The 25,110-nt window shown below is 48.6% G+C and overlaps 1 protein-coding gene and 2 long non-coding RNA genes across 4 annotated transcripts in view; 1 reads left to right on the top strand and 2 right to left on the bottom strand.

Moving 5' to 3' along the window:
* RACGAP1 (Rac GTPase activating protein 1) overlaps positions 1-8,420 on the bottom strand; it is a 74,406-nt gene extending 65,986 nt beyond the window's left edge. The window contains exon 1 of one of the 2 annotated variants that reach the window (XM_083728883.1): positions 8,289-8,420. In XM_083728883.1, the coding sequence (XP_083585009.1) occupies positions 8,289-8,309 (21 nt within the window). In that variant the 5' untranslated portion in view covers positions 8,310-8,420. Of the gene's footprint in view, positions 1-8,200 lie in introns of both variants that reach the window. The other variant, XM_083728887.1, reaches the window with a different exon arrangement.
* A 1,570-nt stretch (positions 8,421-9,990) lies between these two features.
* Positions 9,991-25,110, top strand: part of LOC310840026 — a 97,399-nt gene continuing 82,279 nt past the window's right edge. The window contains exon 1 of the long non-coding RNA XR_014561771.1: positions 9,991-10,163. This is a non-coding gene — a long non-coding RNA (uncharacterized lncRNA). The remainder of the gene's footprint in view (positions 10,164-25,110) is intronic.
* Positions 22,313-23,057, bottom strand: LOC310838333. The gene is made up of 2 exons (XR_014560935.1): positions 22,902-23,057; positions 22,313-22,607 (listed from the first exon to the last, which is right to left on the bottom strand). It is a non-coding gene; the product is annotated as an uncharacterized lncRNA (long non-coding RNA).

Genomic DNA, 25,110 nt, shown 5'->3' with positions numbered 1-25,110 from the left:
GGGGACAGAACCTGGGACATTCTGCATGCAAAGCACATGCTTTGCCCCTGAGCTACGGCCTTTTCCCCTCCAAAAGCTCTCCCTTTTACCCAGGAAGGCCTGAACACTAAAGGCAGAGTGAGTTGCAGGAAGACAATGGCCGGTGGCACATATAGACCTTGGGGCTTGATCTGTAACCTGTAGCCTGAGAGGAGACTCGAAGGACTGCCATTGAGGGGATGATGATGAGGGAGGCCAGCATGTAAGCAAACAGGCCTGGTGTCATCTTGACACCAGTTGTCACAAAATCCCCCTTTCTTTAAAACCACGGTGTTATAGACTTGGGGGGGGGGGGGGACTTTCCTAAACCCTAGAAATTAATAAACAGTACGCCTGCTTCTTGGGAGAAAAGCAATGACAAACCTAGACAGCATCGTAAAAAGCAGAGACATCACCTTGCCAACAAAGGTCCGTATCGTTAAAGCTATGGTTTTCCCAGTAGTGATGTATGAAAGTGAGAGCTGGACTATAAAGAAGGCTGATCACCAAAGAATTGATGCTTTTGAATTATGGTGCTGGAGGAGACTCTTGAGATTCCCATGGAATGCAAGAAAATCAAACCGATCCATTCTGAAGGAAATCAGCCCTGAGTGCTCACTGGAAGGGCAGATTCTGAAGCTGAGGCTCCAATACTTTGGCCACCTCATGAGAAGAGAAGACTCCCTGGAAAAGACCCTGATGTTGGGAAAGATGGAGGGCGCAAGGAGAAGGGGACGGCAGAGGACGAGATGGTTGGACAGTGTTCTCAAAGCTGCCAGCATGAGTTTGACCAAACTGTGGGAGGCAGTGGAAGACAGGAGTGCCTGGCGTGCTCTGGTCCACAGGGTCACGAAGAGTCGGACACGACTAAATGACTAAACAACAACAACCATTATCCAAAAGGACCTGGCCAGGCTAGGGCCATGAAGAAATAATACAGGGCCATTGAGAGCCATTGGCAGTGCAAGAGAATTGGCCTCCCCCCTTGCCTTGAGGTGTGAACAGAGATTTTTTTTGGGGGGGAGGTGAGTTTGGAAGGTTGCCAGTGTACCTGGCTGTGAGGTGACAGGAAAAAAGAGCCTTGGGCAAGATGTGCTGGGAAGAAGAAGGAAGGATAAAGACTCAGAATGAACTTTGTGAAGTAATTCAACTGGACTGTCCTAGATGGCTCATGCATTTCATACAGTCACATCTTGGCTCTTGAACGGAATCCGTTCCGGAAGTCTGTTCGACTTCCAAAAACGTTTGAAAACCAAGGCACTGCTTCTGATTGGCTGCAGGAGCTTCCTGTACTTAATTGGAAGCTGTGGAAGCCCCATCGGACATTTGGGTTCCAAAGAACGTTCGCAAACCAGAACACTCACTTCCGGGTTTGTGGCCTTCGGGAGCCAAAACATTCAAGAACTAAGCTGTTTGAAAACCAAGGTACGACTGTACATATCTTTCCAGGCTTTGTTTAAATGGACTGCTTGTATTATTCGGGATACATATTTTGACCAGTTTATTCACTGGGGATTACAGGGTTAACTAGCTGTAACCTGAGGCTCAAATATTTAAGATTTCATAGGTATGTGCTGTAGAGCAAATCCCTCCTCTCAGGATGGGAAAATTAAATGCTCCGAACCACCTTGAACCTGTAACCTGACGGTAGAATCGTATTAATGACAAAGAGAATTTATATCAAGAGGTAGTCCAGGAAGAGTGGATGCATTTTAATTTATTTTGTTTCCTCAGTTTTGTTCCACATGGAACATAAAGGGTGTTGGTTTTTTTTGCACATATTGCTCTCAAACTCCATTCTTTCTCTTTTTGGTAAACTGAAAGTGAGAGTCAACTAAGTTGTTGCGCACATGGAACGAAGTCTGCTCGCTCTACTAGACTTTCTCTTATCTCCTCCCCTCATGGCTCCCCTGTTAAGGACAAAATCTTGGGGTACACTACTTAAATCGTTTCCCAAATTCACCAGCGACTCTAGCCCTTAGGGTTCAAGCATCAGTTAGGTGCAAGCAAAAGACCGCAGCCAATCAAACTGAAGCAAAACAGCAGCTAGGAAGCCTGATCATTTATCCTTGTTGCAACAATCTCCATGAAAAACAAAGAAGAGGCTCAGAACAAAGCTTTTGTGTATTTTTAAAAGTTCCCATGACTTCCCACAATACATTTCGCATAGCAGCATCAAGACATTGCAGGTATGTCATAGAAAAGGTGTGGTGTCAGGCCGAAATCTGAGATCCAGACATACCCTCTTCAATCATAAGGTAAAGGTAAAGGTACCCCTGACAATTAAGTCCAGTTGCAGATGACTCGGGTTGCAGCGCTCATCTCGCTTTGCAGGCCGAGGGAGCCGGTGTTTGTCTGCAGACAGTTTTTCCGGGTCATGTGGCCAGCATGACTAAGCTGCTTCTGGCGAAACCAGAGCAGCGCACGGAAATGCCATTTACCTTCCCAACGGGGTGGTACCTATTTACCTACTTGCAATTTTTTGGGGTGTGCTTTTGGTGGCAGGAGCTGAGACCGAGCAATGGGAGCTCACCACGTCGCGGGGATTCAAACTGCTGACCTTCCGATTGGCAAGCCCAAGAGGCTCAGTGGTTTAACCGACAGTGCCACTCGTGTCCCTTCAATCATAGGTAAAGGGACCCCTGACCGTTAGGTCCAGTCGTGGCCGACTCTGGGGTTGCGGCGCTCATCTCGCTTTACTGGCCGAGGGAGCCGGCGTACAGCTTCTGGGTCATGTGGCCAGCATGACTAAGCCACTTCTGGCAAACCAGAGCAACGCACGGCAACGCCGTTTACCTTCCCCCTGGAGCGGTACCTATTTATCTACTTGCACTTTGACGTGCTTTCAAACTGCTAGGTTGGCAGGAACAGGGACCAAGCAACGGGAGCTCACCCCGTCGCGGGGATTCGAACTGCCGATCTTCCTATTGGCAAGCCCAAGAGGCTCAGTGGTTTAGACCACAGCACTACCCGTGTCCCTTCAATCATACATCACCCTTATATCTGCTTTGGATGTGAGGGGAGCCCCCAAACAGGTTTAGGGGGCACAGGGGAGGGGAACGTCTCACTACAAGAGTGGACCCTCATTCCATTCATTCATACCCTGCTTAGCACTATGTCAAATTCCACTCTCCAGAACTTGTTTCAAAAACTTGGCGTCGTTTCTCTTATTTTAGCACCCTCACACCCAAAAGCTTGCACTGTCTCGGGGAGCTTCCAGACATCCCAGGAAGGTTATTTATAAAGGAGGAGCTTTGTAGGGGGGAATCTTTCCCTTTATCTGGCGGTGGCAAGTTGTTTTAAGGGGGAAGGTGGGGACTGAGCAGAGGAGTAGCATCTGTCATTGAAGCCAAATATAAATGGGTTGCCTCTTCACACCGGAAGTGACCTAGGGGGCAAAGTAATAAGCTCAAGGAGATAACATTAGCTCAGTGGGTAGAGCATGAGACTCTTAACCTCAGGGTCTTTAGTTCAAGCCCCATGTTGGGCAAAAGATTCCCGCATTGCAAGGGGTTGGACTAGATGACCCTTGTGGTCCCCTCTAACACTACAATCAGGGGCGTCTTAAGCATATGCAGTGCCAGGGTGCAAAGATCTGCCTGGAAAAGAAAAGATCTGCTCAGGAAAAGAAAACAGGTAACATAAGGAGCCCGAGGCATCAGCGACTGAGCGAAGCTGGGTGCCTCGTGGTGTCAGCAGCGTGCGCTATGGCCCTACGCCAATCCCAGGCGCGCAGGAGGGTGGAGTCAGCCGGCCACCTCAGGGCCTCACTGCCTTGCTCACCTCTGAACTCGCAGCACAGAGCCGCCCGCAGCAGAATAGCCCACCACGGCGCTCCAACTGACGGACAGGCTCTTCCCAGGACTACAACTCTCGGGCCCCAGACTCATGGCCTGGCGCACCTGAAAGCCCGGCGCCCAGGTGCCCCACACCCCTGGCACCAATGTTTAAGACGGCCCTAACTACAATTCTATTATCATGCAGTCTGTTCAGTTATCATAAATTTTAGGAAGTAGCTACACATGCCTGAGGAGTTTAATCACAAAGAAACAAGATTGAGGGCCTGCAACTCTTTCTTAATGCAGTATTTTAAAAGAAAGCTGTACATAGTGATTCAAGAGAATTCAGTCCATATGAGCTTCAGAGTTTTCCTAGTCTTTTTCTTGCGAGTATTCGCTCATTCCACTGTACTCCATCAGGTGGCGCTGTAAGCCTTTGGGATGAATCGCGGAGCGTTTCTGGAGTAGAGATCGTGCGGGCATCATCTCTCTGCCAGGATTGTACCCCGCAGCATGTTTTGTTAGGGTCTTGACCAGCCTAGCATTAAACAATCCTGCCCAAGGAGGGAATTTTGCTGTTTAAAGAACTCACGGCCTTATTCCGAGCTCGGAATCTGGAATCGTTCCTGTGGCGCTAAGCTGGCGTGCGCACTCTGCGAGGGAAACCAGGGGGTGGGGGTGGCGAGGAACATGAAATGTGAAATCTGGTGTCTCATTTCAAAGAGCAAAAGGATTTACCAACAGTGGAGAGGAGAGATTCTGAGTCAGGAGAGAAGGGAAGCTTTCTGCAAAGAAGACAATGGAAGGTTCCCCCCCCCCCCCATTGATCTCAAAACAAGCCTTTTGACAGACAGTTCTGCACTTTTTATTTCTGAATGTGGCCAACGAAGCAACAGTGGGGCTTCTTGCCATTTAAATGTGTGGCTTTAAAATCAAACCGAGTTCACGGATCTATCTGCATTTGAAACCAAACTATTATTGGGCAAATAATCGGTTTAATAGTGAGTCCCTAGTCCTCGCCCCCCATCCCTTTCCAGTCCCTGTGCCAGCTATTTTGGAGTTTTACAGCCACTGAGGATCTAGCTGATGTAAGTCGGGCAAAGCCTGCGTTTGGGAAAGGGAGACATTCAGCGAAAGAAGAAGTGCTGCCACGATGCAGGAGAATGCATCGGGGAGCAGTTCTTCCATACAAGATATTGAAAATCCTAAAGCCCAGGGCAGTGATGGTGCTCCAGAGAAAATTGCCGGTGACTCAGACTGTGCAGATAATTATTTTCATGCAGCAATGGGAGCAAGTTGCTTCCTGCTGCTGCAATAGGCTGTGTCGGTGCTTAAGACTTGGGCCGCATCCGCACCATATACCCAAAGCACTCTTACTCCACTTTTAAAAGCCATGGCTCCCCCAGTCCACCCCCACAAAGAATCCTAGGAATTGAAATTTGTGCCGAGAGAGCCTCTGCAGATTTGCAATTCCCAAAACCCTTAAACTAGAATTATCTGGGGGAAGCCATGACCGTTCAAGTGGTATAAATGTTGCGGAGACATCATATCTTCAAAACACATTTAAAGCTTCCCCTCCACCAAGAATCCTGGAAACTGTAGCTCTCCCCATGCATAGCTAACAGTCCAGGAACAGCACCTTCAGCATTGGAGAGGAAGCCTCATGCGCCTTCTACCACGACATCCATCAATGTCCACTCTTGGCATAGTCATATACAGTGGTACAGATGCTTCAGTTTACAGACGCTTCAGGTTACAGACTCTGCTAACCCAGAAATAGTACCTCGGGTTAAGAACTTTGCTTCAGGATGAGAAGAGAAATTGTGTGATGGCGGCATGGCGGCAGCAGGAGGCCCCATGAGCTAAAGTGGTGCTTCAGGTTAAGAACAGTTTCAGGTTAAGAACGGACCTCCAGAATGAATGAAGTTCTTAACCCGAGGTACCACTGCACATCTATACTCAGAGATCAGCGGTTGCACTAGCGAGATATGGAAGAGCCTAAGCTAATGTGGTCAATTGGCAGCAGCACATATCCCTGCTGCATTTCGTAGAGAGTTCACACTGGTGTGTGCGCGCGTGCATGCACACACCACAGGTTGCGAGATAAGCGCCGCAACCCCATAGCTGCCCTTGACTGGACTTAACCATCCAGGGGTCCTTTACTTAAATGTGCTTTAGAGGTATTGTGCGCACGCAAGTAACTTTAATTTGTACTGTGTGGGAATGACTGGAGAATACAATGGGGTGCGCGCACACACACACACACACACACACATTCATGCACACATGTTCCATGAATTAGCATGGGGTGCAAATCCTTGGGTATTCTCTGCCAATACCAACAAATAGGAATGGAAGGGCTGCTTTCTCATTCATTTCAGGTGGGGATGTGCTCCTAGGCCACATCTGCCCATTGCCTAGTCTGCTGCCCACTTAAGGTTACCAGATTTTTTTCAATGAATCCGGGGACACTTTTCAACTTCCTACTAAATAGATGGATTTGTAAATCAGGGAACTGTCCCTGGGAAACGGGGACGTCTGGTAACCTTACCTTAACACCACTCTGTATCTGCTGCCTGAGGCAGCCTCTTCCTCTTGCCTCATAAGAGGGACGTTTCAGTCCCACGTTGACACTAACAAAAGTTAGGGATGCCAGGTCAGGAGCATCCCAGATCTGTAGATTTCAGTGACATCACAAGGGGACGGCCTTTTTCTCTGCAGCCACCACGTCCTTTTGTGACATCACTGGCAGCCGGCAGCCAGCGGCAACGGCTAGGGAGCCATCAACACAGACTCCCCAAGCCTGACTGGGTGGCTTCCAACTTATATAAAAACATAATAAAACATTGCATATTTAAAAGCTTCCCCATACAGGGATGCCTTCAGTTGCCTTCCAAAAGTTATATAGTTGCTCATCTTCTTGACATCTGATGGGAGGGTGTTCCACAGGGTGGGCGCCACTACCGAGAAGGCCCTCTGCCTCGTTCTCTGTAACTTCAATTCTTGCAGTGAGGGAACTGCCAGAAGGCCCTCGGAGGTGCACCTCAGTTTCTGAGCTGAACGCTCCTTCAGGTATACAGTGGTGCCTCGCAAGACGAAATTAATCCGTTCCGTGAGGCTCTTCGTATAGCGGTTTTTTCGTCTTGCGAAGCAAGCCCATTGACAGCTTAGCGGATTAGCGCTATTAGCGGTTTAGCGGCTTTTAGCGGCTTATCAGCTTAGCGGATCAGCTGATAAGCGGCTTAGCTGCTTAGAAAAAGGGTGGGGGAAGGGGGAAAAACCCGCAGGAACTCGCAAGACATTTTCGTCTTGCGAAGCAAGCCCATAGGGAAATTCGTTTTGCGAAGCGCCTCCAAAACGGAAAACCCTTTCGTCTAGCGGGTTTTCCGTCTTGCGAGGCGTTCATCTTGCAGGGCACCACTGCACTGGGCCGAGGCCATCAGGGCTTTAAAAGTCAGCACCAACACTTTGAATTGTGCTCGGAAACATACTGAGAGCTAATGTAGGTCTTTCAGGACCAGTGTTATGTGGTCCCAGTGACCAGCCTACCTGCCGCAAGGGTACGCCACACAAGCATATACTAGCCAACATCTGTAAAGAACACCAACATCGTCATTCATTCCCTTTATATATATATATATATAAAATCTTAATTAAATTTTTTGTTTTACAATTTAAAATACTCATTTAAAACAACCTTAAAATATCAATGACTTCCCTTCTTCTCTTTCCATGGTTCATTTTGCACATCATATATCCCTGCATATTTTACAAAACTAAACCATTCAGTATTCCATTACTATGTCTTTCAAAACTTACCGGTATTTACACTGTTAAGTTTATCTTAATGCTGCCAACATTTTCATGTGTACACAATCCCCGCCCATATATTCAATAAACATTTTCCAATCTTCTCTAAATGTATGTTCTTCTTGTTACCTTATTCTATATGTTAAGTCTGCATGCTGCGCATATTCTGTCAGCTTAAGTTGTCACTCTTCTTTAGTTAGGACCTCACTTGTTTTCCATTTTTGGACTAACAGAACACGGGCCGAAGTAGTAGCATACATAAATAACCTTTTTTGACACCTGGAAATTTCAGTCTGAATTATCCCCAACGAAAAGTGTTTTTTTGGGAAAGTACTTTTAAACATTTTTTTCAATTCATTATGGATTATTTCCCAATACTCTTTTACCCTTTTACATGTCCACCACATCGTCATTCACTCTCCACTCATTCACATTTGCGCCCTGGCTTCAACCCACAAATATCCGCCGACTTCTGCCAACCAGTTCCTGAAGGTGAATTTCAACCAGCTTACACCCGCAAACACCAGCCTGCTTCAGCCTTGCGGCATCCGCCGGTTTCCAAATGCAGAACCCACAAGCACCCACCGACCAACCTGCTAGTTCCATTGCTCGACATAGCCAGCTTCTGTCCGTGATATCAGATGCCTTCAAGCCACAGTCCTGCTCATCGAAGGAACTTGCCTTATTAATGCTCCACAGCATCCCGCAGCTGGATGGCCGCCCAGGTCCATCTGCCAATTTGGCTCCTGCAGGTGGAGGAAAACTGGGCCATGCTGAATTATTGTTGTTGTTGCAATCTGTTGGCCCACCTTTAGGCTCACTCAGTTGCCAAGTGCTTTTGTGACATCACCGGTACTTCGTAACCAATGATAACAGCTCGGGAAGCCTCACAATGGTGGGTGTGCCTCAGCCACTTATTTGTGTGCCCAAGTCACGTGTGTGTGTGTGTGTGTGTGTGTGTGTGTTTAATTTAAAATGTTTATTATAGCCCATCCTTCCTCTGTATTGATATCAGGGTGAACCACACCATAAAGCCATTGGAGGATGGATGGTTTAGTCCAGTCGAATTCAACTACAGTGGTACCTCAGGTTAAGTACTTAATTCGTTCCGGAGGTCCGTACTTAACCTGAAACTGTTCTTAACCTGAAGCACCACTTTAGCTAATGGGGCCTGCCCCTGCTGCCGCGCGATTTCTGTTCTCATCCTGAAGCAAAGTTCTTAACCCGAGGTAATATTTCTGGGTTAGCAGAGTCTGTAACCTGAAGTGTATGTAACCTGAAGCGTATGTAACCTGAGGGTACCCCTGTATGGGGTTGCGGCGCTCATCTCCACTTTCAGGCCGAGGGAACCGGCGTTTGTCCACAGACAGCTTTCTGGGTCATGTGGCCGGCATGACTAAACCGCTTCTGGCGCAGAGGTCCATGACGAGTGCCAGAGCTCATGGAAACGCCTTTTATCTTCCCACCGCAGCAGTACCTATTTATCTACTTGCACTAGTATGCTTTCGAATGGCTAGGGTGGCAGGACAGAGCAACGGGAGCTCACCCCGTCGCAGGGATTCAAACTGCTGACCTTACGGTTGGCAAGCCCAAGAGGCTCAGCGGCCTAGACCACAGTGCCACCCGCATCTCCTTGATGTTGTAGAAACCCTTCCAGAGTGAACCTTCCAGGGGCCGCATGCAAGTGTTGGTATCAATGCAGAAGTGGGGGGAGGCCTATAAATAATATTTTTCATAAACACTGTGGCTAAGGAGGGCAGGATATGAGGAAGCCAGTGTGGTGTAATGGTTAGAGCATCAGGAAGGGAAAAAGAAAACTATAAAAAAGAAAAGGAATATTTTTTTTAACAAATGGTTGGAGCATCAGACTAGGACCAGGGTTCAAATCCCTGCTAAGCTGTGAAGCTCACTGGGTGACCTGACGCCGGTCACTGTCTCTCAGCTTAGCCTCTCTCACATGGTTGTTGTGGGGATTAAATGTATGCCACCTTGAGCTCCTTGAAGGAAAAGGTGTGGAATGAATGAATGAATGAGAAGGCCAGACAAGCTTGCATAGCTGTCAACCGTCCCTTATTTGGCGGGAAAGTCCCATATCCCAGCGCCATGCCCTGCTGCTGTCCCTTATTGATGATGTCCCTTAAATTTCCCAGGTTTCAAAGGAAGCAGCTCCTCTCCCTCCCTGCTTGCCGGACAGGGAGGAGGGAGGCTCCAACTGTGTTGCTTGGCTGCGTTGCTCACCCAATAAGGAGTCTAAGAACGACTGGGGGGTGGAGCTTGCATGCCTTGTGCCGATAAAATCGGCCGTGTTGCCTGGGGACTCGCCTTTGCTCAGCGCTTCCCAGCAGAGAGGTGACGATGGTTTTCCTTGCTGCATCTCCTTTGCCGGGTTGCTGCGTTGTGGGAACCACCGCTTGAGGCTTCGTTTGGCTGCTGGCTGGGCTTTCTGCCTTTGGCTCGGAGGGGCTCAGAAGTTGAACATACCTGTACCCAGAAAATCCCTTATTTTGGCTGCTGGTCCCTTATTTTTGAGGCTGCTGGTCCCTTATTTTCAAATCTGTAAGTTGACAGCTATGCAAGCATGGGCTGGCAGGAGGCTGGTGGAGCAGCGCCCAATCTGCCTGGGTGGATCAGCCTCTGCTGAACAAAACCCTAGACATTTGCGTGTGAACCTGTGCCTTTAAAAAGCTGCCTTTGGGAGGAACGAGAAAGCTCTCTTCCAGTTCATTCGTTGCTGGCTCCCTGTGTCCTAAAGCAGTGCTAAGGGACCACTGTTTTACCAGCTTTGGAAGGAAGGATGATTCCGTGTCAGAAGTCACTCCAGCGCCCCTGCATCCCTGCAAGGAGGACTTGGCACCACCAGAGGCAATGCCTTCTCGACTGCAAAAAATGTCAAACCAGGAGACCCATTTCGCAGGGTCACTAAACCACTCACGGCCACCCAGCCTCTCTGCAAAAGAGAAAGGGTGCTGGCAGCCGTGTCCTGGCCCCGTTCCAGTTTAGGAAATGTGTTTTGGGCAGGCCTGGGAGTCCCTTCTGCCAATGCGAGGCGATGCTTTCATTCTTCCTCTGGAGAATAGCTGCTTCCTCTCATCCCACAGGGACTTGGATTTCAGAGTCAGGTGAAGAGATGCCTATCTATATCCTGTCTTAAGCACTTTGGGTTCCTTATTCACGAAAGGAGCTGTATAAATGGGAGATCATTATCTAGCTGATTAACATAGCTCTTAAGCCACATACAAACTGTATCCATAATTTATTGAAATCTGGCATAATGGCAGCTTATTAACTGAATTCCGCGATGAAGATTTCATTTATAAAAAATTATCCAGTCTTTCTTCCACAGTCAGGAGGGCCAAGTCAGGGTGGTGCTGCCACTGTTGAACTACAACCATAGCCGCACCTAATTCGCCACATCCATTACAGTGGTACCTTGGGTTACAGACCCTTCAGGTTACATACACTTCAGGTTACAGACTGCGCTAACCCAGAAATAGTACCTCAGGTTAAGAACTTTGCTTCAGGATGAGAACAGAAATCGTGCTCTGGCAGCGTGGCAGCAGCAGGAGGCCCCATTAGCTAAAGTGGTACCTCAGGTTAAGAACAGTTTCAGGTTAAGAACGGACCTCCAGAACAAATTAAGTTCTTAACTTGAGGTACTACTGTACTTATTTGCAGGTGTTATTCACCAGTCTGGCACTCTAGAACAGAAGTTTTCAACCTTTTTGAGTCCACAGCTCCCTTGACTGACTACCATACCCTCCAACATTTCTCCGATGAAAATAGGGACGTCCCATTCCATAATGATAATTTTACTATTTGTACTCCACACATCTTACTGGGTTGCCCCAGGTTCTCTGAGCGACTTCCAACACATATAAAATCATTAAACAACTTCCCTATAGAGGATTTCTTCAGAGGGCTGAGGGTTGGATAAGTCCATACCCTCCAACATTTCTCCAATGAAAATAGAAGCATCCTAAGGAAAAGCAGGATATTCCAGGATCAAACCAGAAACCGGGACAGCTTATCTAAATCAGGGATGTCCCTGGAAAATAGGGACACTTGGAGGGTCTGAACTACATTCATTCTGTGGTTTCCCTGTGGGGAAACACTCTCTGGCCTCAGAAGCCCAGTTATGTCACCCCTTGCCTGCAGAGCCGGCAGCCCCTCACCTCTTTTCGAACACCCCCCCTTGTGGAAGGTTCCCTCAGCCTCCTCTCCCCTCTCCTTGGGAGTCCACCAGCTAGCTGCCGTAGTCAACCCCTGGTCTCTGAGCCACACACACACACACACACCAAAGAGAGCTGTCTCATGTCGCCCCACAGGGACCTGGGAAGTGGATGCCCCCAGCCTTAGTGGCCCAGTGGAGACTGGCCGAAGGTGAACATGAGGCTGCCATCTTTCTCCCCTTGGGAGGCATCAGTGGAGGCAGCAGGCCAGCCCCAGAGACACCATTCGCCTGGGGAACTTGTAGCCAGGGCTGCTGCAATGAACAGCTGGGCAAGCTTTTGGGAAGCAGAAACGTGAGAGGGCATCAGAGGAAGGAGGGAAGGAAAGAGAGATGAAGGCCAGTGTTGCCCATGGCCCACCAGACCATCATTTGTTATGTACTGAGTTGAATAGGATCCAAAAGGCAGCAGTCTGATTGGTCCTAGAGCAATAGGGTCCGCAATGCAGCAGTCTTATTGGTCCACAGGAGCCACCCAATCCAGCTCCAGGTGGAAGTGAATCCGCAACCTGATTGGCCTACAGGTGAATCCCGGAATTAGCCAATCACGTTGGTCCCATTGTGTAAATAATGTATATAAAGCAGATATTCTGGGGGAACTTCCATTCCTCCTCACCACTATGAGCTGAATAAAGAGCATGAAATCCACTCTCTACTCCGAGTAGATTTCATCATTCAAGGCGTCCCAGGGTACCACAGCACACTGGTTGAAGACCACTGCTCTAGAGCATCCAGATTGCCAAGGAGGGACCAACCCTTTGTTTTCAGTGAATGCTGCTAGGTCTCCCAACATAATACCATACCCCTACAACAGTGGGGAGCCTTAGGATTGGGGGGCTGAACCCAGCACCTTCTGTTTAGCTCTCAGGACTCTCCAGGTGCTATAGCCCCATCATGCTGCTTCTTCTCTGGCCAGAATCCTTACTGCCTTGGCTGGAATATGCTTTTGAACTGCTTCTGCTTGGCTGGAATATGCTTTTGAACTGTGCTAAAGCCTCTTGCCTACCTGGATGGAGGACGGAGAGGTGTGGGTGTATGTAGAAACTGTTACGATATGGATGCAATGCTGCTGCAAAGTACTAGCTTGAAAAGTAAACATGATGGGAATGTTGGGACTACCCGTGGGAAACAGAGGGACAGTCAATTCACAGTGCGAAGCACCGGATTTAGCTCAGAGTGTAATATGAGCTCTTCCGTGTTAGGCGTGGCGTAGCTAATTGGTTTACGACCCCAATTAGCCGTAGCTTAAACCAGTGTTTCCCAACCTTTTGCCTCCAGCTGTTTTTGAACTACAACTCCCATCATCCCTGACTAGCAAGACCAGTGGCAAGGGATGATGGGAATTGTAGTCCAAAAACAGCTGGAGGCACAAGGTTGGGAAACACTGGCTTAAACGAACTGCAGCCCGGCACGTTTCCCTCTAGCTGCGCCTCCTGCTGCTCCGATTCACCGTTCACCACGAATGCAGAGTAAACACAGCGTGCTGTTGCTCCTCGGTGCTTAGAAGATCAAACACACCCAGTCATTAGTGTGTTTAATTGTCAGTCTTTATTACAGCAGTAAAACAATAAAACAGAACTCTTCAGACTTTCCCTGGACTGCTAGCGCTCATGGCTGCTTTCCCTTCGGAAACAGAGACAAACAGGCAGTGGAATATAGCCACTCCCTCAGTCACGCCTCAGGAATGGATAGACATCATCCAGAACTCCTTAACCCTGTGAGTTCTGAAACCAGTAACACCCCCTCTTCTATCCAGTTCTGAGGTGACTTGGGTGTTTACCTTTACAGACCTCTGTGGGATCAGTCCCTTTCCCAATGCCCTGCGCCTCCTCCTGGCGTTCCTGTCAGGCAACTGTTGAACCTCCTCCCAACTCCCAGGTTCACACTGTGCGAAACCAACCCACACACCTGTGGCCTGATACCTCTCAGGTGGAATTCCCTTCGTGGCACGACTGGACCACATGGGCACAAACTCAGGTACTTCCTGTGACTCACTGTGGTCAGCAGGTGTGTCCTCACTATCTATCCTCCCCCTCTGACTTAACGCGTCTTCGGACCTTTTGTACTCTGCTAACAGGAGACGAAGGCTCACTCTTGGGCTCTCTTTTAACAACCTGTGGAGATGCCCAATCCTGATCTTGACCCTGGTCAGCGACCTGGTCCTCAACGGGTTCAGCCTCTGGCTCTCCTTCCTCGGAATCTTCCCCCTCTGAATCAGACAGACATTCTGAGAGAACGTCACGCCTTGCAGGAGTCTTTGACCAACCATCCTGCTCATAGAACTCAGCATGTTTACTGACCAGAAGATTGGTCTGATCACCTTCTGGATATGCGAACCTCCATCCCTTAGTGGCTGGCTCATATCCACAGAAGATCATTTTCTGGAACTTGGGTCCACCTGGCTTTTGTAGTGCCTTTGGCACTGGCACCGAGGCCGGTGACCCAAACGCACGGAAGAAATGAATCTGAGGTTTCCTTCCGTGAAGCATGAAGAACGGGGTGTCACCTACCACTGAATTGTAGGACCTATTCATCGTGAAGTTCACAGCCCGAACTCCCTCCCCCCAAAAGCTTGGAGGCAAACCAGAGTCTGACAGCAAGACCTGTGTAGCCTTCATCAGAGCTTCACATCTGAGCTCTGCCACCCCCCTCTCTTGAGGAGAAGTCACCTTGTGATGTATCCCTTTCTGGCTAAAGAACGTCTGCAGAGCAGACCCAGTAAACTGTGCACCTCGGTCACTTTTGACTCCCTGCACCTTGGTGGAGAACCTTAGTTCTACCTCCGCAACCCAATTTTTAATCAGTTGCGCTGCATCCTCCTTGCATTTCACAGCATGGGCCCAGGAATTCTGTGTATGATCATCTGAAATTGTCAGCAGAAACCTGGCTCCTCCCAGACTTGGCTTTGCCATGGGACCAAACAGATCTATGTGCACAAGCTCAAAAGGTTTTGTGGTTACCCTGTCCACCCTGGGGTAACTGCACCCTTTTACCTTTGCCCTTTTGCATGCCCTACAATTTAGGGATTTTCCACATTTCTGTATTTTACAACCCTTAGTGTACTCCGGTAACATCTGGATTTCTTCAAGAGAACTATGTGCTGTCTTCTTGTGCCATGCACACGCACATGAAACATGAGCGGGAACTGTAGCATGCATAGCTTGTGCCCTCTCAGCATTCCCCTCACCCTTTAGAGGCGTTTTTAGAATAAAGAGATCATTCTGCCCCTTTGCAACTCTGACCAGTTGCTTCCCTCCTTTGGAGATTGTACAAACATCGTTTTCAAAGCAAACCCGATACCCCTTCTGCAACAAATAAGGAACAGATAAGAGACAACATTTCATCCCAGGTACCACGTAAGCTTCCAACTGCCCCTGCAAAACAGAAAGATAAAAATTTGCAACGTTAGACACAGGTTTCTTTTCCCCATTAGCAAACTGAACAGTTTTCCCAGCTGGAACAGCCCTGCAATTCCACATCTCGACAGCAGGGGTCTCTGGAATAAGATTCCGATTAGCTCCAGAGTCTATTACAAAACACTTTTCATTGTCTCTCTCAGAGCTGTCCTCAAACTTTGCGAGAGAAGCCGTCAGTTGATAAGCATCATCATTGTCTGAAGCACGTCCTCCTTGCGCCTTCCCACGCCTGGCCCCCTTGCCGGGCTGGTTTCCACAGAAACCTGGCTGATTCCCATGGGAAGCGACCTTCACAACATCCTGCCCCGTCTCCCTGCTTCGGTGGGGGCAAGAGCGACGCAGATGGTCAGGAGAATTGCAGACAAAACAGCGGCGAACAGTGGAAAAACACTGCCCAGGGCTCCTTTCAGCTGGCCTGGCCCCCCTTCTTCCGGAAGAGCTCTCTGTGCCAGCCCTGCCCTCTCTGAAACTGCATTCCACTCCGGCACTCACAGTGGAAAACTTTTCAAACTTGCCTTTGGAATTCTTCGCCCCCCCGACTTGCCCATCAGCGCTCCTTGAGGCTAATTCATCAGGAACTGGGGCTTCAGCCATCTCTGGGCTCTTTATTACTTCTCCAGGGCTCTGGCCTCCTGCTGAGCTTTCACACAAAGCCCTCAGCACCTCCCAGGCAGCCCTTGCTGACTTGACGCCCTCCAAGTGAGGCTTCAGCGATGCGTGTACGCATGCTTTCAACATGCAAAGCTCTCTTTGCATTCTCTGCTGGCTATCTTCTGGCAACCCAGCCTGAAAGCCTGCAGCGTCTGTCCCAGCAGCACCTGGATTGAGGGGTTCTCCCTCTGGCTCCCTCTGGCTTGGATGCCATAGCCCTCGTAGCCGAAAACCAACCCCTCACCTTTCTGGACCAGGTTGCCCATCCTTGTAAAGTGAGCTTTTCGAACGGAACCGCCCATGCTTCATGGCTGTCCGCCATCTTCTCCCCGGGGCCCCAGCTGTACTCACGTAACCAGTCAGCTTTCCGGCCCCCGGCTCTCAGCTGCTCTCAGCTCCTTTTCAGCTTATTCCAGCCAGCTGCTCTGCCTCAGAACGCAGACAGGACCTCAGCTTTCTGTAGCGTCTTGGCCTCCTGGCTTCAAACACACACCGGCACGATGTCGCAACAGCTTCAAAGCAGTAATTAGCGTGGCGTAGCTAATTGGTTTACGACCCCAATTAGCCATAGCTTAAACGAACTGCAGCCCGGCACGTTTCCCTCTAGCTGCGCCTCCTGCTGCTCCGATTCACCGTTCGCCACGAATGCAGAGTAAACACAGCGTGCTGTTGCTCCTCGGTGCTTAGAAGATCAAACGCACCCAGTCATTAGTGTGTTTAATTGTCAGTCTTTATTACAGCAGTAAAACAATAAAACAGAACTCTTCAGACTTTCCCTGGACTGCTAGCGCTCATGGCTGCTTTCCCTTCGGAAACAGAGACAAACAGGCAGTGGAATATAGCCACTCCCTCAGTCACGCCTCAGGAATGGATAGACGTCATCCAGAACTCCTTAACCCTGTGAGTTCTGAAACCAGTAACATTCCGTTTGTTCCTGTCCAGGATGTACAGGAAGTGTTTGTCTCTACACTGCTGGAGTTTGAAGAGAGCAGTCATGTTTTTTGTAACGCTGCAAAGACAGAAATAAAGGCATGTAAATACGTTTCTGTCTATCTCTTTCCCCTGCCAGGGGGGGCAGGAAAGAGGGGGTGTGTTTTTCTCACATTTGAGAAGAATCACCGATCGAGACCTAGCCTGCGCTTGCTGGGGAATGCAGCCAGGGAGGTCAACAGGGAATTAAGCCGGGTGCCTGGGATTGTTGCCAGTTTCTCCTGATATGGGCTTGAATTCCCGACAGAAACCACTCGCTTTTCTGTGGCTAGAATACAGTCTGCTGCATGGGTAGGCAAACTAAGGCCCGGGGGCCGGATCCGGCCCAATCACCTTCTAAATCCGGCCTGTGGATGGTCCGGGAATCAGCGTGTTTTTACATGAGTAGAATGTGTACTTTTATTTAAAATACATCTCTGGGTTATTTGTGGGGCTGCCTGGTGTTTTTACATGAGTAGAATGTGTGCTTTTATTTAAAATGCATCTCTGGGTTATTTGTGGGGCATAGGAATTCGTTCATCTTTATTTTTTTTCAAAATATAGTCTGGCCCCCCACAAGTTCTGAGGGACAGTGGACCAGCCTGCTGAAAAAATTTGCTGACCCCTGGCCTACTGTAAAGGGAAGAGTCCGTTGCTCCACCCACTTTCACTTCTGGCCCCACCCACCCTTGACATGTGCCCCCAACTTCCCTTAAGGTTACCCAAGAAGGAATATGACTCTGATTTGTAACAGGTTCTCTGCCAGGGGTGCCAACTTGAATAAAATATTGGAAGGCCCAAGTAAGCCTTGTCCTGCATAACTGATCACATGATGTGGTGGCAATGCCCAGTGCTTTATTTCGGGGGGGGGGAACGACGCAGGGGAATGCATACCCAGTGGCGTAGCGTGGGGGTGCAGGGGGGGCCGGCCGCACCGGGCGCAACATCTAGGGGTTAGGGGGCGCAAATCCACGGGTTAGGGGGTGCAAATCCATGGGTTAGGGGGTGCAAATTACTTGCCTTGCCCTGGGTGCTGACAACCCATGCTACGCCACTGCGCATACCGCTGAACATTTTCTGAATCTGTAGGTTTGTCCATTTACTGTATTTATTTTTCTTGATTTGAACTATAAAATGGTGATTTTCTTGAGTGAAAATTAGAGTACAGTGGTACCTCGGGTTAAGTACTTAATCCGTTCTTAACCCGAAACTGTTCTTAACCTGAAGCACCACTTTAGATAATGGGGCCTCCTACTGCTGCCACGCTGCCGGAGCCCGATTTCTGTTCTCATGCTGAAGCAAAGTTCTTAACTTGAAGCACTATTTCTGGGTTAACAGAGTCTGTAACCTGAAGCGTATGTAACCTGAAGCATATGTAACCTGAGGTACCATTGTACCCCTAGACATTTATTTTAGAAAATAAAGCACTGGCAATTCCCATCAACTTTGGGCCCCCCTGAACCCCTCAAATATTTTATTTAGGGGAGATGGAGACTCCTCAGCCCCTAGAGGTTGGCTCCTGTGTTCTCTGCCCCTGAGTCCTGACCTATGGGCAAGAAGGCAGGATGAAAAGATAATTCATGGAGTCCATTTATTCAGTGGCCCTAGAGTGGCCAAAAACAAAACAAAACGGGAGTACCTCACCGGAAAGGAGTTAAGAGAGGGCACCAATTTTCACAAAATTAGCATGTGCAAATGGATATGTAAAGAGGCACATTTAGAAATGACTGCTGTGATTTAAATAGAAATTCAATACATCTCTCCCCGCTGTGGGGAAGACTGCGACCAGGTGTCCCTGCTCTCCCTTCTTTGGTTTATTTGTAAATAAGCAGACTTGGACCAAACATGGCCACTCTGCGTGGTCTCCAGATTGGAATTCCTGACTGGAGCTGATGGGAGCCGGAGGGCAACAGGTTCTGCATTCTTGCTTTATGGCACGGTGCTTGGTAAACAGCAGATGCAATGTAGCAAAGGATGGTAAGATGACAAGGGTGCCACTCATTTTTCCCACACCTCTTCCAAGCCAATGGGGCTTAAATCCTCAATGGACAGAGCATGTAGGTCCAAAGTATTTGCATGTCGGGTTCCCCAGGCCACCTCCCTAATAACTCACAACACACACATAATTTTTGTTTTAAGGTTTTTGGCATAATTTTGGTCACAACTTTATTGAAATACATAAATGTGAGTGGTTGTTTAGGCATTGTTTAAGACTATCTGTCCCCCCGCCAGGGGACAGAACTGACTTCCGGGCAGGACTTCCGGGAGGAAAAATGGGGAGGGGGGGAATGTGTTTTTGGATAATATGTCTTGTTATAAGAGAAAATAGACAGTGTTCTCCTTTCTTTTGACAAATATGCTGAAGAATTCTAGAGCAAAATCCACTTACGATTGCTTTTGGTCTACTATGGCTTATCAAAGGAGACACAGACCCTCCAAGCATCCCTACTTAAGCAGGAAGTGGGATGAATACTATAGTTCTTCATTCAGTCTTCAGATATCACCTTACCTCCAGGTCTCTCTCTCCCCCACACAGCCAGTGTGGTGTAGTGGTTAAGAGCGGTAATCTCGTAATCTGGGGAACCGGGTTCGGGTCTCCGCTCCTCCACATGCAGCTGCTGGGTGACCTTGGGCTACTCACACTTCTCTGAAGTCTCTCAGCCCCACTCACCTAGATGTGGGGAAGGAAGAGAAAGGAGAATGTGAGCCGCTTTGAGACTTCTTCGGGTAGTGATAAAGCAGGATATCAAATCCAAACTCTTCTTCTTCCCCCCTGCATGTCTGAAAGGTAGACCTGAGCTTCCTCAGCGGGGAGCTTTTGTCGAATATTTACTGCATGCAATTCATAAGTTCTCTCACAAGAGTGTTTGTACATCAGAGGTGCCTGCCAGGCACAAATTTAGCAGGTGAAGCTAGTACAGAGATGAAACGATAGGCAGCATGCTTCATCGGCTGAATCTGTGCTTATTAGGCAGCAGTTATAGGCTCGGAGCCCTGCCAGGAAACAGTTGGCAACCCCAGCCAGAATGCTGCCACATGCTTGTATTCAATGAATTAATCTAGGCTTTCTGAAATCAGCGCATAAGACTGCTGTTGCTTTCTGGGCTGCGCGAGAGAGATCACCCATTAGACCAGGAGCGCGAAGGAAGAAAACCTGAATGCATGACCTCATGGAAAGTGGCAACTGGTAACAGCTACCACTTCCAATATGTTCTGCCTTTCCAAAAAGCTCCATTCAATATGGTATCCCACCTCTCATATTTCCATATGCATTCATTTGCCCATCTGTCCCTGAAGAGACCTGTTTCCTAGCGTGAATATAGATATAATCACGAAACAGAAATTTCTTTTTTTAAAAATGCTTAGTTGAAACATTTTGGCTTCTGCCTTTCTCAGTAACACAAAGAAGGCAGAAGCCCAAACATTAAGCTACACGGTTTTACATCTCCCTCTGTTTTGTCATTCACTTATTTTTCATATATAATTACTTAGCATTTGACAGTGCTCTTATAAGCTCTAGGGTCTACTTGTTCTCTCTCTGTGTGTTTGTGTGTGTATATATAGACTGAGTTGCAAGGAAGACATATGGGAAAAACATCACAATTCTTCTTCAGTACATTGCGTCGATCTGCTCGGTCTGCTTTCAATGGGCTCTTAACCAGTGGGGGCGGGGTCACTGGGCTGAGTGTGGGAGAGACATACATTCACTGCCACTTAGGGAAGGTTCACATAACCATTATATGATGCCCCCCATTATATGACAACCATATGTCAGGAGTGCTGTGATGGTGTTTCCTGCTTGGCAGGGGGTTGGACTCGATGGCCCTTGTGGTCTCTTCCAACTCTATGATTCTATGATTCTATATATGTGGCTGAGAAATAATGATCTAGAGCTGCCACAAGGTGACATTTGGGGGACATCTAATGGGGGGGCATCAGGAACTTGGGCAGCAGGGTTCATCATACATGGGAATTTAGGAAGCTGCCTTACACTGAATAAGGTCATTGGTTTGTCTAGCTATGCATAGTCTCTACACTATACAGACAGGGGACATGGGTGGCGCTGTGGTCTAAACCACTAAGCTTCTTGGGCTTGCTGATCAGAAGGTTGGCGGTTCAAATCCCCATAACGGGGTGAGCTGCCATTGATCTGTGCCAGCTTCTGCCAACCTAGCAGTTCGAAAGCACGCCAGTGCAAGTAGATAAATAAGTACCGCTGCAGCGGGAAGGTAAACGGCATTTCTGTGTGCTCTGGTTTCCATCATGGTATCCCATTGAGCCAGAAGCGGTTTAGTCCTGGCCACATGACCCAGAAAGCTGTCTGTGAGCAAACGCCGGCTCCCTCAATCTGAAAGCGAAATGAGCACCACAACCCCATAGTTGCCTTTGACTGGACTTAGCTGTCCAGGGGTACTTTACCTTTACCTACCTATAGTCTACACCAGAGTTTCCCAAGCCTATTTGGCCTACTGCGCCCTTTTCAGAAAAAAATATGACTCAATTGCCCCCCTGGAGATCTGCTAGGCCCCAGACTTAAAAACCCGTGGGGTGGACCAGAGTGAAGCCTGCCATCTCAGTCTGATCTGTCCCAGGGGTGGGACCAGCACTGCAGCCACAAGATGGGTGAAGCTGAAAAGGGTTCATCCAAGGCCGGAAAAAAACCCTCACCTCCAGCACGACTGCCCGATCTAGTGGAGGTGCCCAAGCTGGAGGTAAGCGTCATTACACAGCAGATGAAACATGTATGAACAGTTTTTCAAAACTCTCTTCTCTTCTTTGTTTATGCTCCCACCATCCCCTTATTTTTATTCAATGCCCCCCAATTGCATTCAAGGCTACTACCGCCCCCTGGATCATTCCAGAGCCCCCCAGGGGGCGGTATCGCCCACTTTGGGGGGGAACTGGTCTTCAGTGACTGCTCACAGTGGTATAGCGTGGCTTGCCAGCACTTCCTGCAGAAGAAGACTATACCTATACCTCATCTCTTCTAGCATCTAGTACAGAGTGTCTATGGGACGCGGGTGGCGCTGTGGGTTAAACCACAGAGCCTAGGGCTTGCCGATCAGAAGGTTGGTGGTTCGAATCCCCACAACGGGGTGAGCTCCCGTTGCTCGGTCCCTGCTCCTGCCAACCTAGCAGTTCGAAAGCACATCAAAGTGCAGGTAGATAAATAGGTACCGCTCTGGCGGGAAGGTAAACGGCATTTCCGTGCGCTGCTCTGGTTCGCCAGAAGCGGCTTAGTCATGCTGGCCACATGACCCGGAAGCTGTACGCCAGCTCCCTCGGCCAATAAAGGGAGATGAGCGCCGCAACCCCAGAGTCGTCCGCGACTAGACCTAACAGTCAGGGGTCTCTTTACCTTTACCTTACAGAGTGTCTAGAGGCTAGGTTTGGGGAAGGAGCCTCCTAATGGCTGCCGCGATATGGAGTCAGACATCCCACAAAACTCCAGACTTTTATGGACTAGACAAAAAAGAAAAAAATATTGCGGCCAGATGGAGCTCACCAGTGGCCAAATGGCTATCTCTGAGTTCAGCCATTTCAATGAGCACAAATTTAACTTTTTGACTGAGCAGAAAACCTAGAGCCATAGGGCTGGAGTGTGTGAGGCTGTTGCTGAGGGAATCCTTCGTCTCCTCCATGCGGTGGCAGCTGTTCCTGGGCCTGTGTTCTCAGCCAGCCCTGCTGCCGCCTCTGCTTGGCACAGCCTTCAAAGCTGTTAAGGGAGGTCAGATCCTGTAGCAGATGAGTAAAATGGGAAAAGATTAGAGCAATGCATTTGCTGTCATTGGCAATATCGCTGCCAGAGTAGAGAAGGAATATTTGATTCGCAGCCCTCCTGGGGGCCCCACAGCCCCGTGCCGGCTCCAGCGAGCTGAACAGTGAGAGGCTGAAATGTTACTTGCGAGATCAAAAAAACAAAGCGGGAGTAAAGCTGCAGAGCCTGCTTGTTTTCCGTCCCCAAAGGGCTGGGAGCCTCTCGCCTCTCGCCTCCCTCTCTCGATAATGCTTTCCCAGAGCCCGTCTCACTTAGCAGAAGAACTGAATCCACTGGGCCTCTGAATGATGCTTCAAACAGAGTGGTTAGCCTTCTGGCTAGTTCAGGTTCTTGACAGCAATTGCCATGGCAACAGGCCATCACCGGTCAATACGATATTGGGGGTGACACGTTGGTCTTGGAGTTGGGCAACGACACCTAGGTTAAAAAAAACAACGGATGTCAAAACTGCAAGTTTGGTGGGCAGGCAGGTTTTTCAGTGGGACGATCAGCCAAAGTCTATCGATATGCCAACCCATGAAAATCTTCAGAAGATTTGGCACCTCTCTCCAATCGCAGAGTTCCCAAACCGTTTCCCCACCACATCTATAATGACTGCAAAGCCAGTAAAATCAGGGCAGAATTTTTTATTATTTGCATGGTTTTGTTCCATACATTTTTGTAGATAAATGAACATATTTTCCTAAAATTGGAAAGTAAGATGCTCCATGTTTCAGCGCTGAACTGTGGCCCGAAATACAGTGGTACCTCAGGTTACATACGCTTCAGGTTACATATGCTTCAGGTTACAGACTCCGCTAACCCAGAAATAGTACCTCAGGCTAAGAACTTTGCTTCAGGATGAGAACAGAAATCGTGCTCTGGCGACATGGCGGCAGCAGGAGGCCCCATTAGCTAAAGTGGTGCTTCAGGTTAAGAACAGTTTCAGGTTAAGAACGGACCTCCAGAACAAATTAAGTAACCTGAGGTACCACTGTATTGCAATTCCTAGGTTCATTCTTTGATTAGGTAGAGGAGCAATATGAGCAGTTCCAGATGGAAAACATCACTCATTATCTGTTAGCCTGCCCCTCAGATAAAGACCCCAGAGATCACTTTCTGAAACCCTCGTTCACACAAACAAGCAGGCATAAATGGCTCGGTTTCTTCTGAATGACAATGATAGCGTTGTAACGCATGGAGGGGCCCTCTATACACTGGCTGCAAAAAATAAAATAAAAGGGAAGAAGGTCAGGAAAAAGAAGTTAAGTAACATCACTATAAATTTGAAGGTTTAATCTGAAACCAAGCTAGATTTAAGCTTGTTGGTGCCTCTGGTATTTTCTTTCACATAATGGGACTAAACCGCTTCTGACGCAACAGAACCCCGTGACGGAAACACTGTTTACTTTCCCGCCACAGCAGTACCTATTTATCTACTTCCACTGGTGTGCTTTCGAACTGCTAGGTTGGCAGGAGCTGGGACACAACAACAGGAGCTCACTATGTTACGGGGATTTGAACCGCCGACCTTCTGATTGGCAGGCCCAAGAGGCTCCATGGTTTAGACCACAGTGCCACCCACTCTCTTGCATGCAGAAGGTTCCTAGTCCATCTCCAGGTAAGGCTAGGAATGTCATTGGACTGGAAACCTGGAGAGCCAATGGCAGTCAGATCAAGATGGACTAGTGAGATGATAAAGCAGTATAAAGCAGATTCCTAAAGAAGCTTTGCTAAACCTGAGGAGCTCGAGAGCTCTTAAGTGTCAGCTAAGAGCTCAAAAATAGGGGCAACAGAAACGTACAGAGGACCAAAGATTGGTGGAGGTCCAGTGGCACAGTGTCTGGTGACATCACATGTGTGTCGCGCAGCTGTGACATCACACACACGTGTCATTGGGAGGAGGCCTTGCCCAGCATCAATGGCTGTGGCTCCTCCTCTCGCGCGCCCAGGAGGAGCCTTCCATTGATGTTGAGCTGCACTCAGTATTTTTGTCAAGGGGGGCAGGCCTTTTGTTGGGGGGACAGAACCTCAGTTAGCTATGTTTTTTGTTGTTGATGATGATGATTTTTTGGGGGGTTGCCCCTCCCTGCCCCCCTTCCTTGGCTACGCCCATGGCGTGGAAACATCCCAGGTCAGGAAAGTGGCCAAATTTGGATAGTATTGTCTACTTTGACGGGCTGCAATGATCCAGCACCTGTACAGTATATTCACATAGCCTGTTTCTTCTGACTGGAAATGCAGGATTGTACCCGGGATCTTCTGCATGCAAAGCATTTGCTCTGTCACTGAGTCACGACTCTTCCCCTAAAAATTGGTTTTTAGGAATCTTAAAATGAGAACTAGCTGAAGTGCTTGTTAGCAAACTGGACTGGGTGTTTTTCGTCTCTCTCTTTTTTGCTTTGATCTAGTAAGCCTAGCTCAAACTTGGGGGCAATTTAGCTTAATTGGCAATAACATTGCTTAGGAAACAACAGTGAA

This window comes from Podarcis gaigeae (genome assembly GCF_964106915.1).
Source record: "Podarcis gaigeae genome assembly, chromosome: 2".
Taxonomy (NCBI): domain Eukaryota; kingdom Metazoa; phylum Chordata; class Lepidosauria; order Squamata; family Lacertidae; genus Podarcis; species Podarcis gaigeae.
The sequence above is the reverse complement of the archived record's forward strand: the minus strand, read 5'-3'. Positions and strand labels throughout refer to the sequence as shown.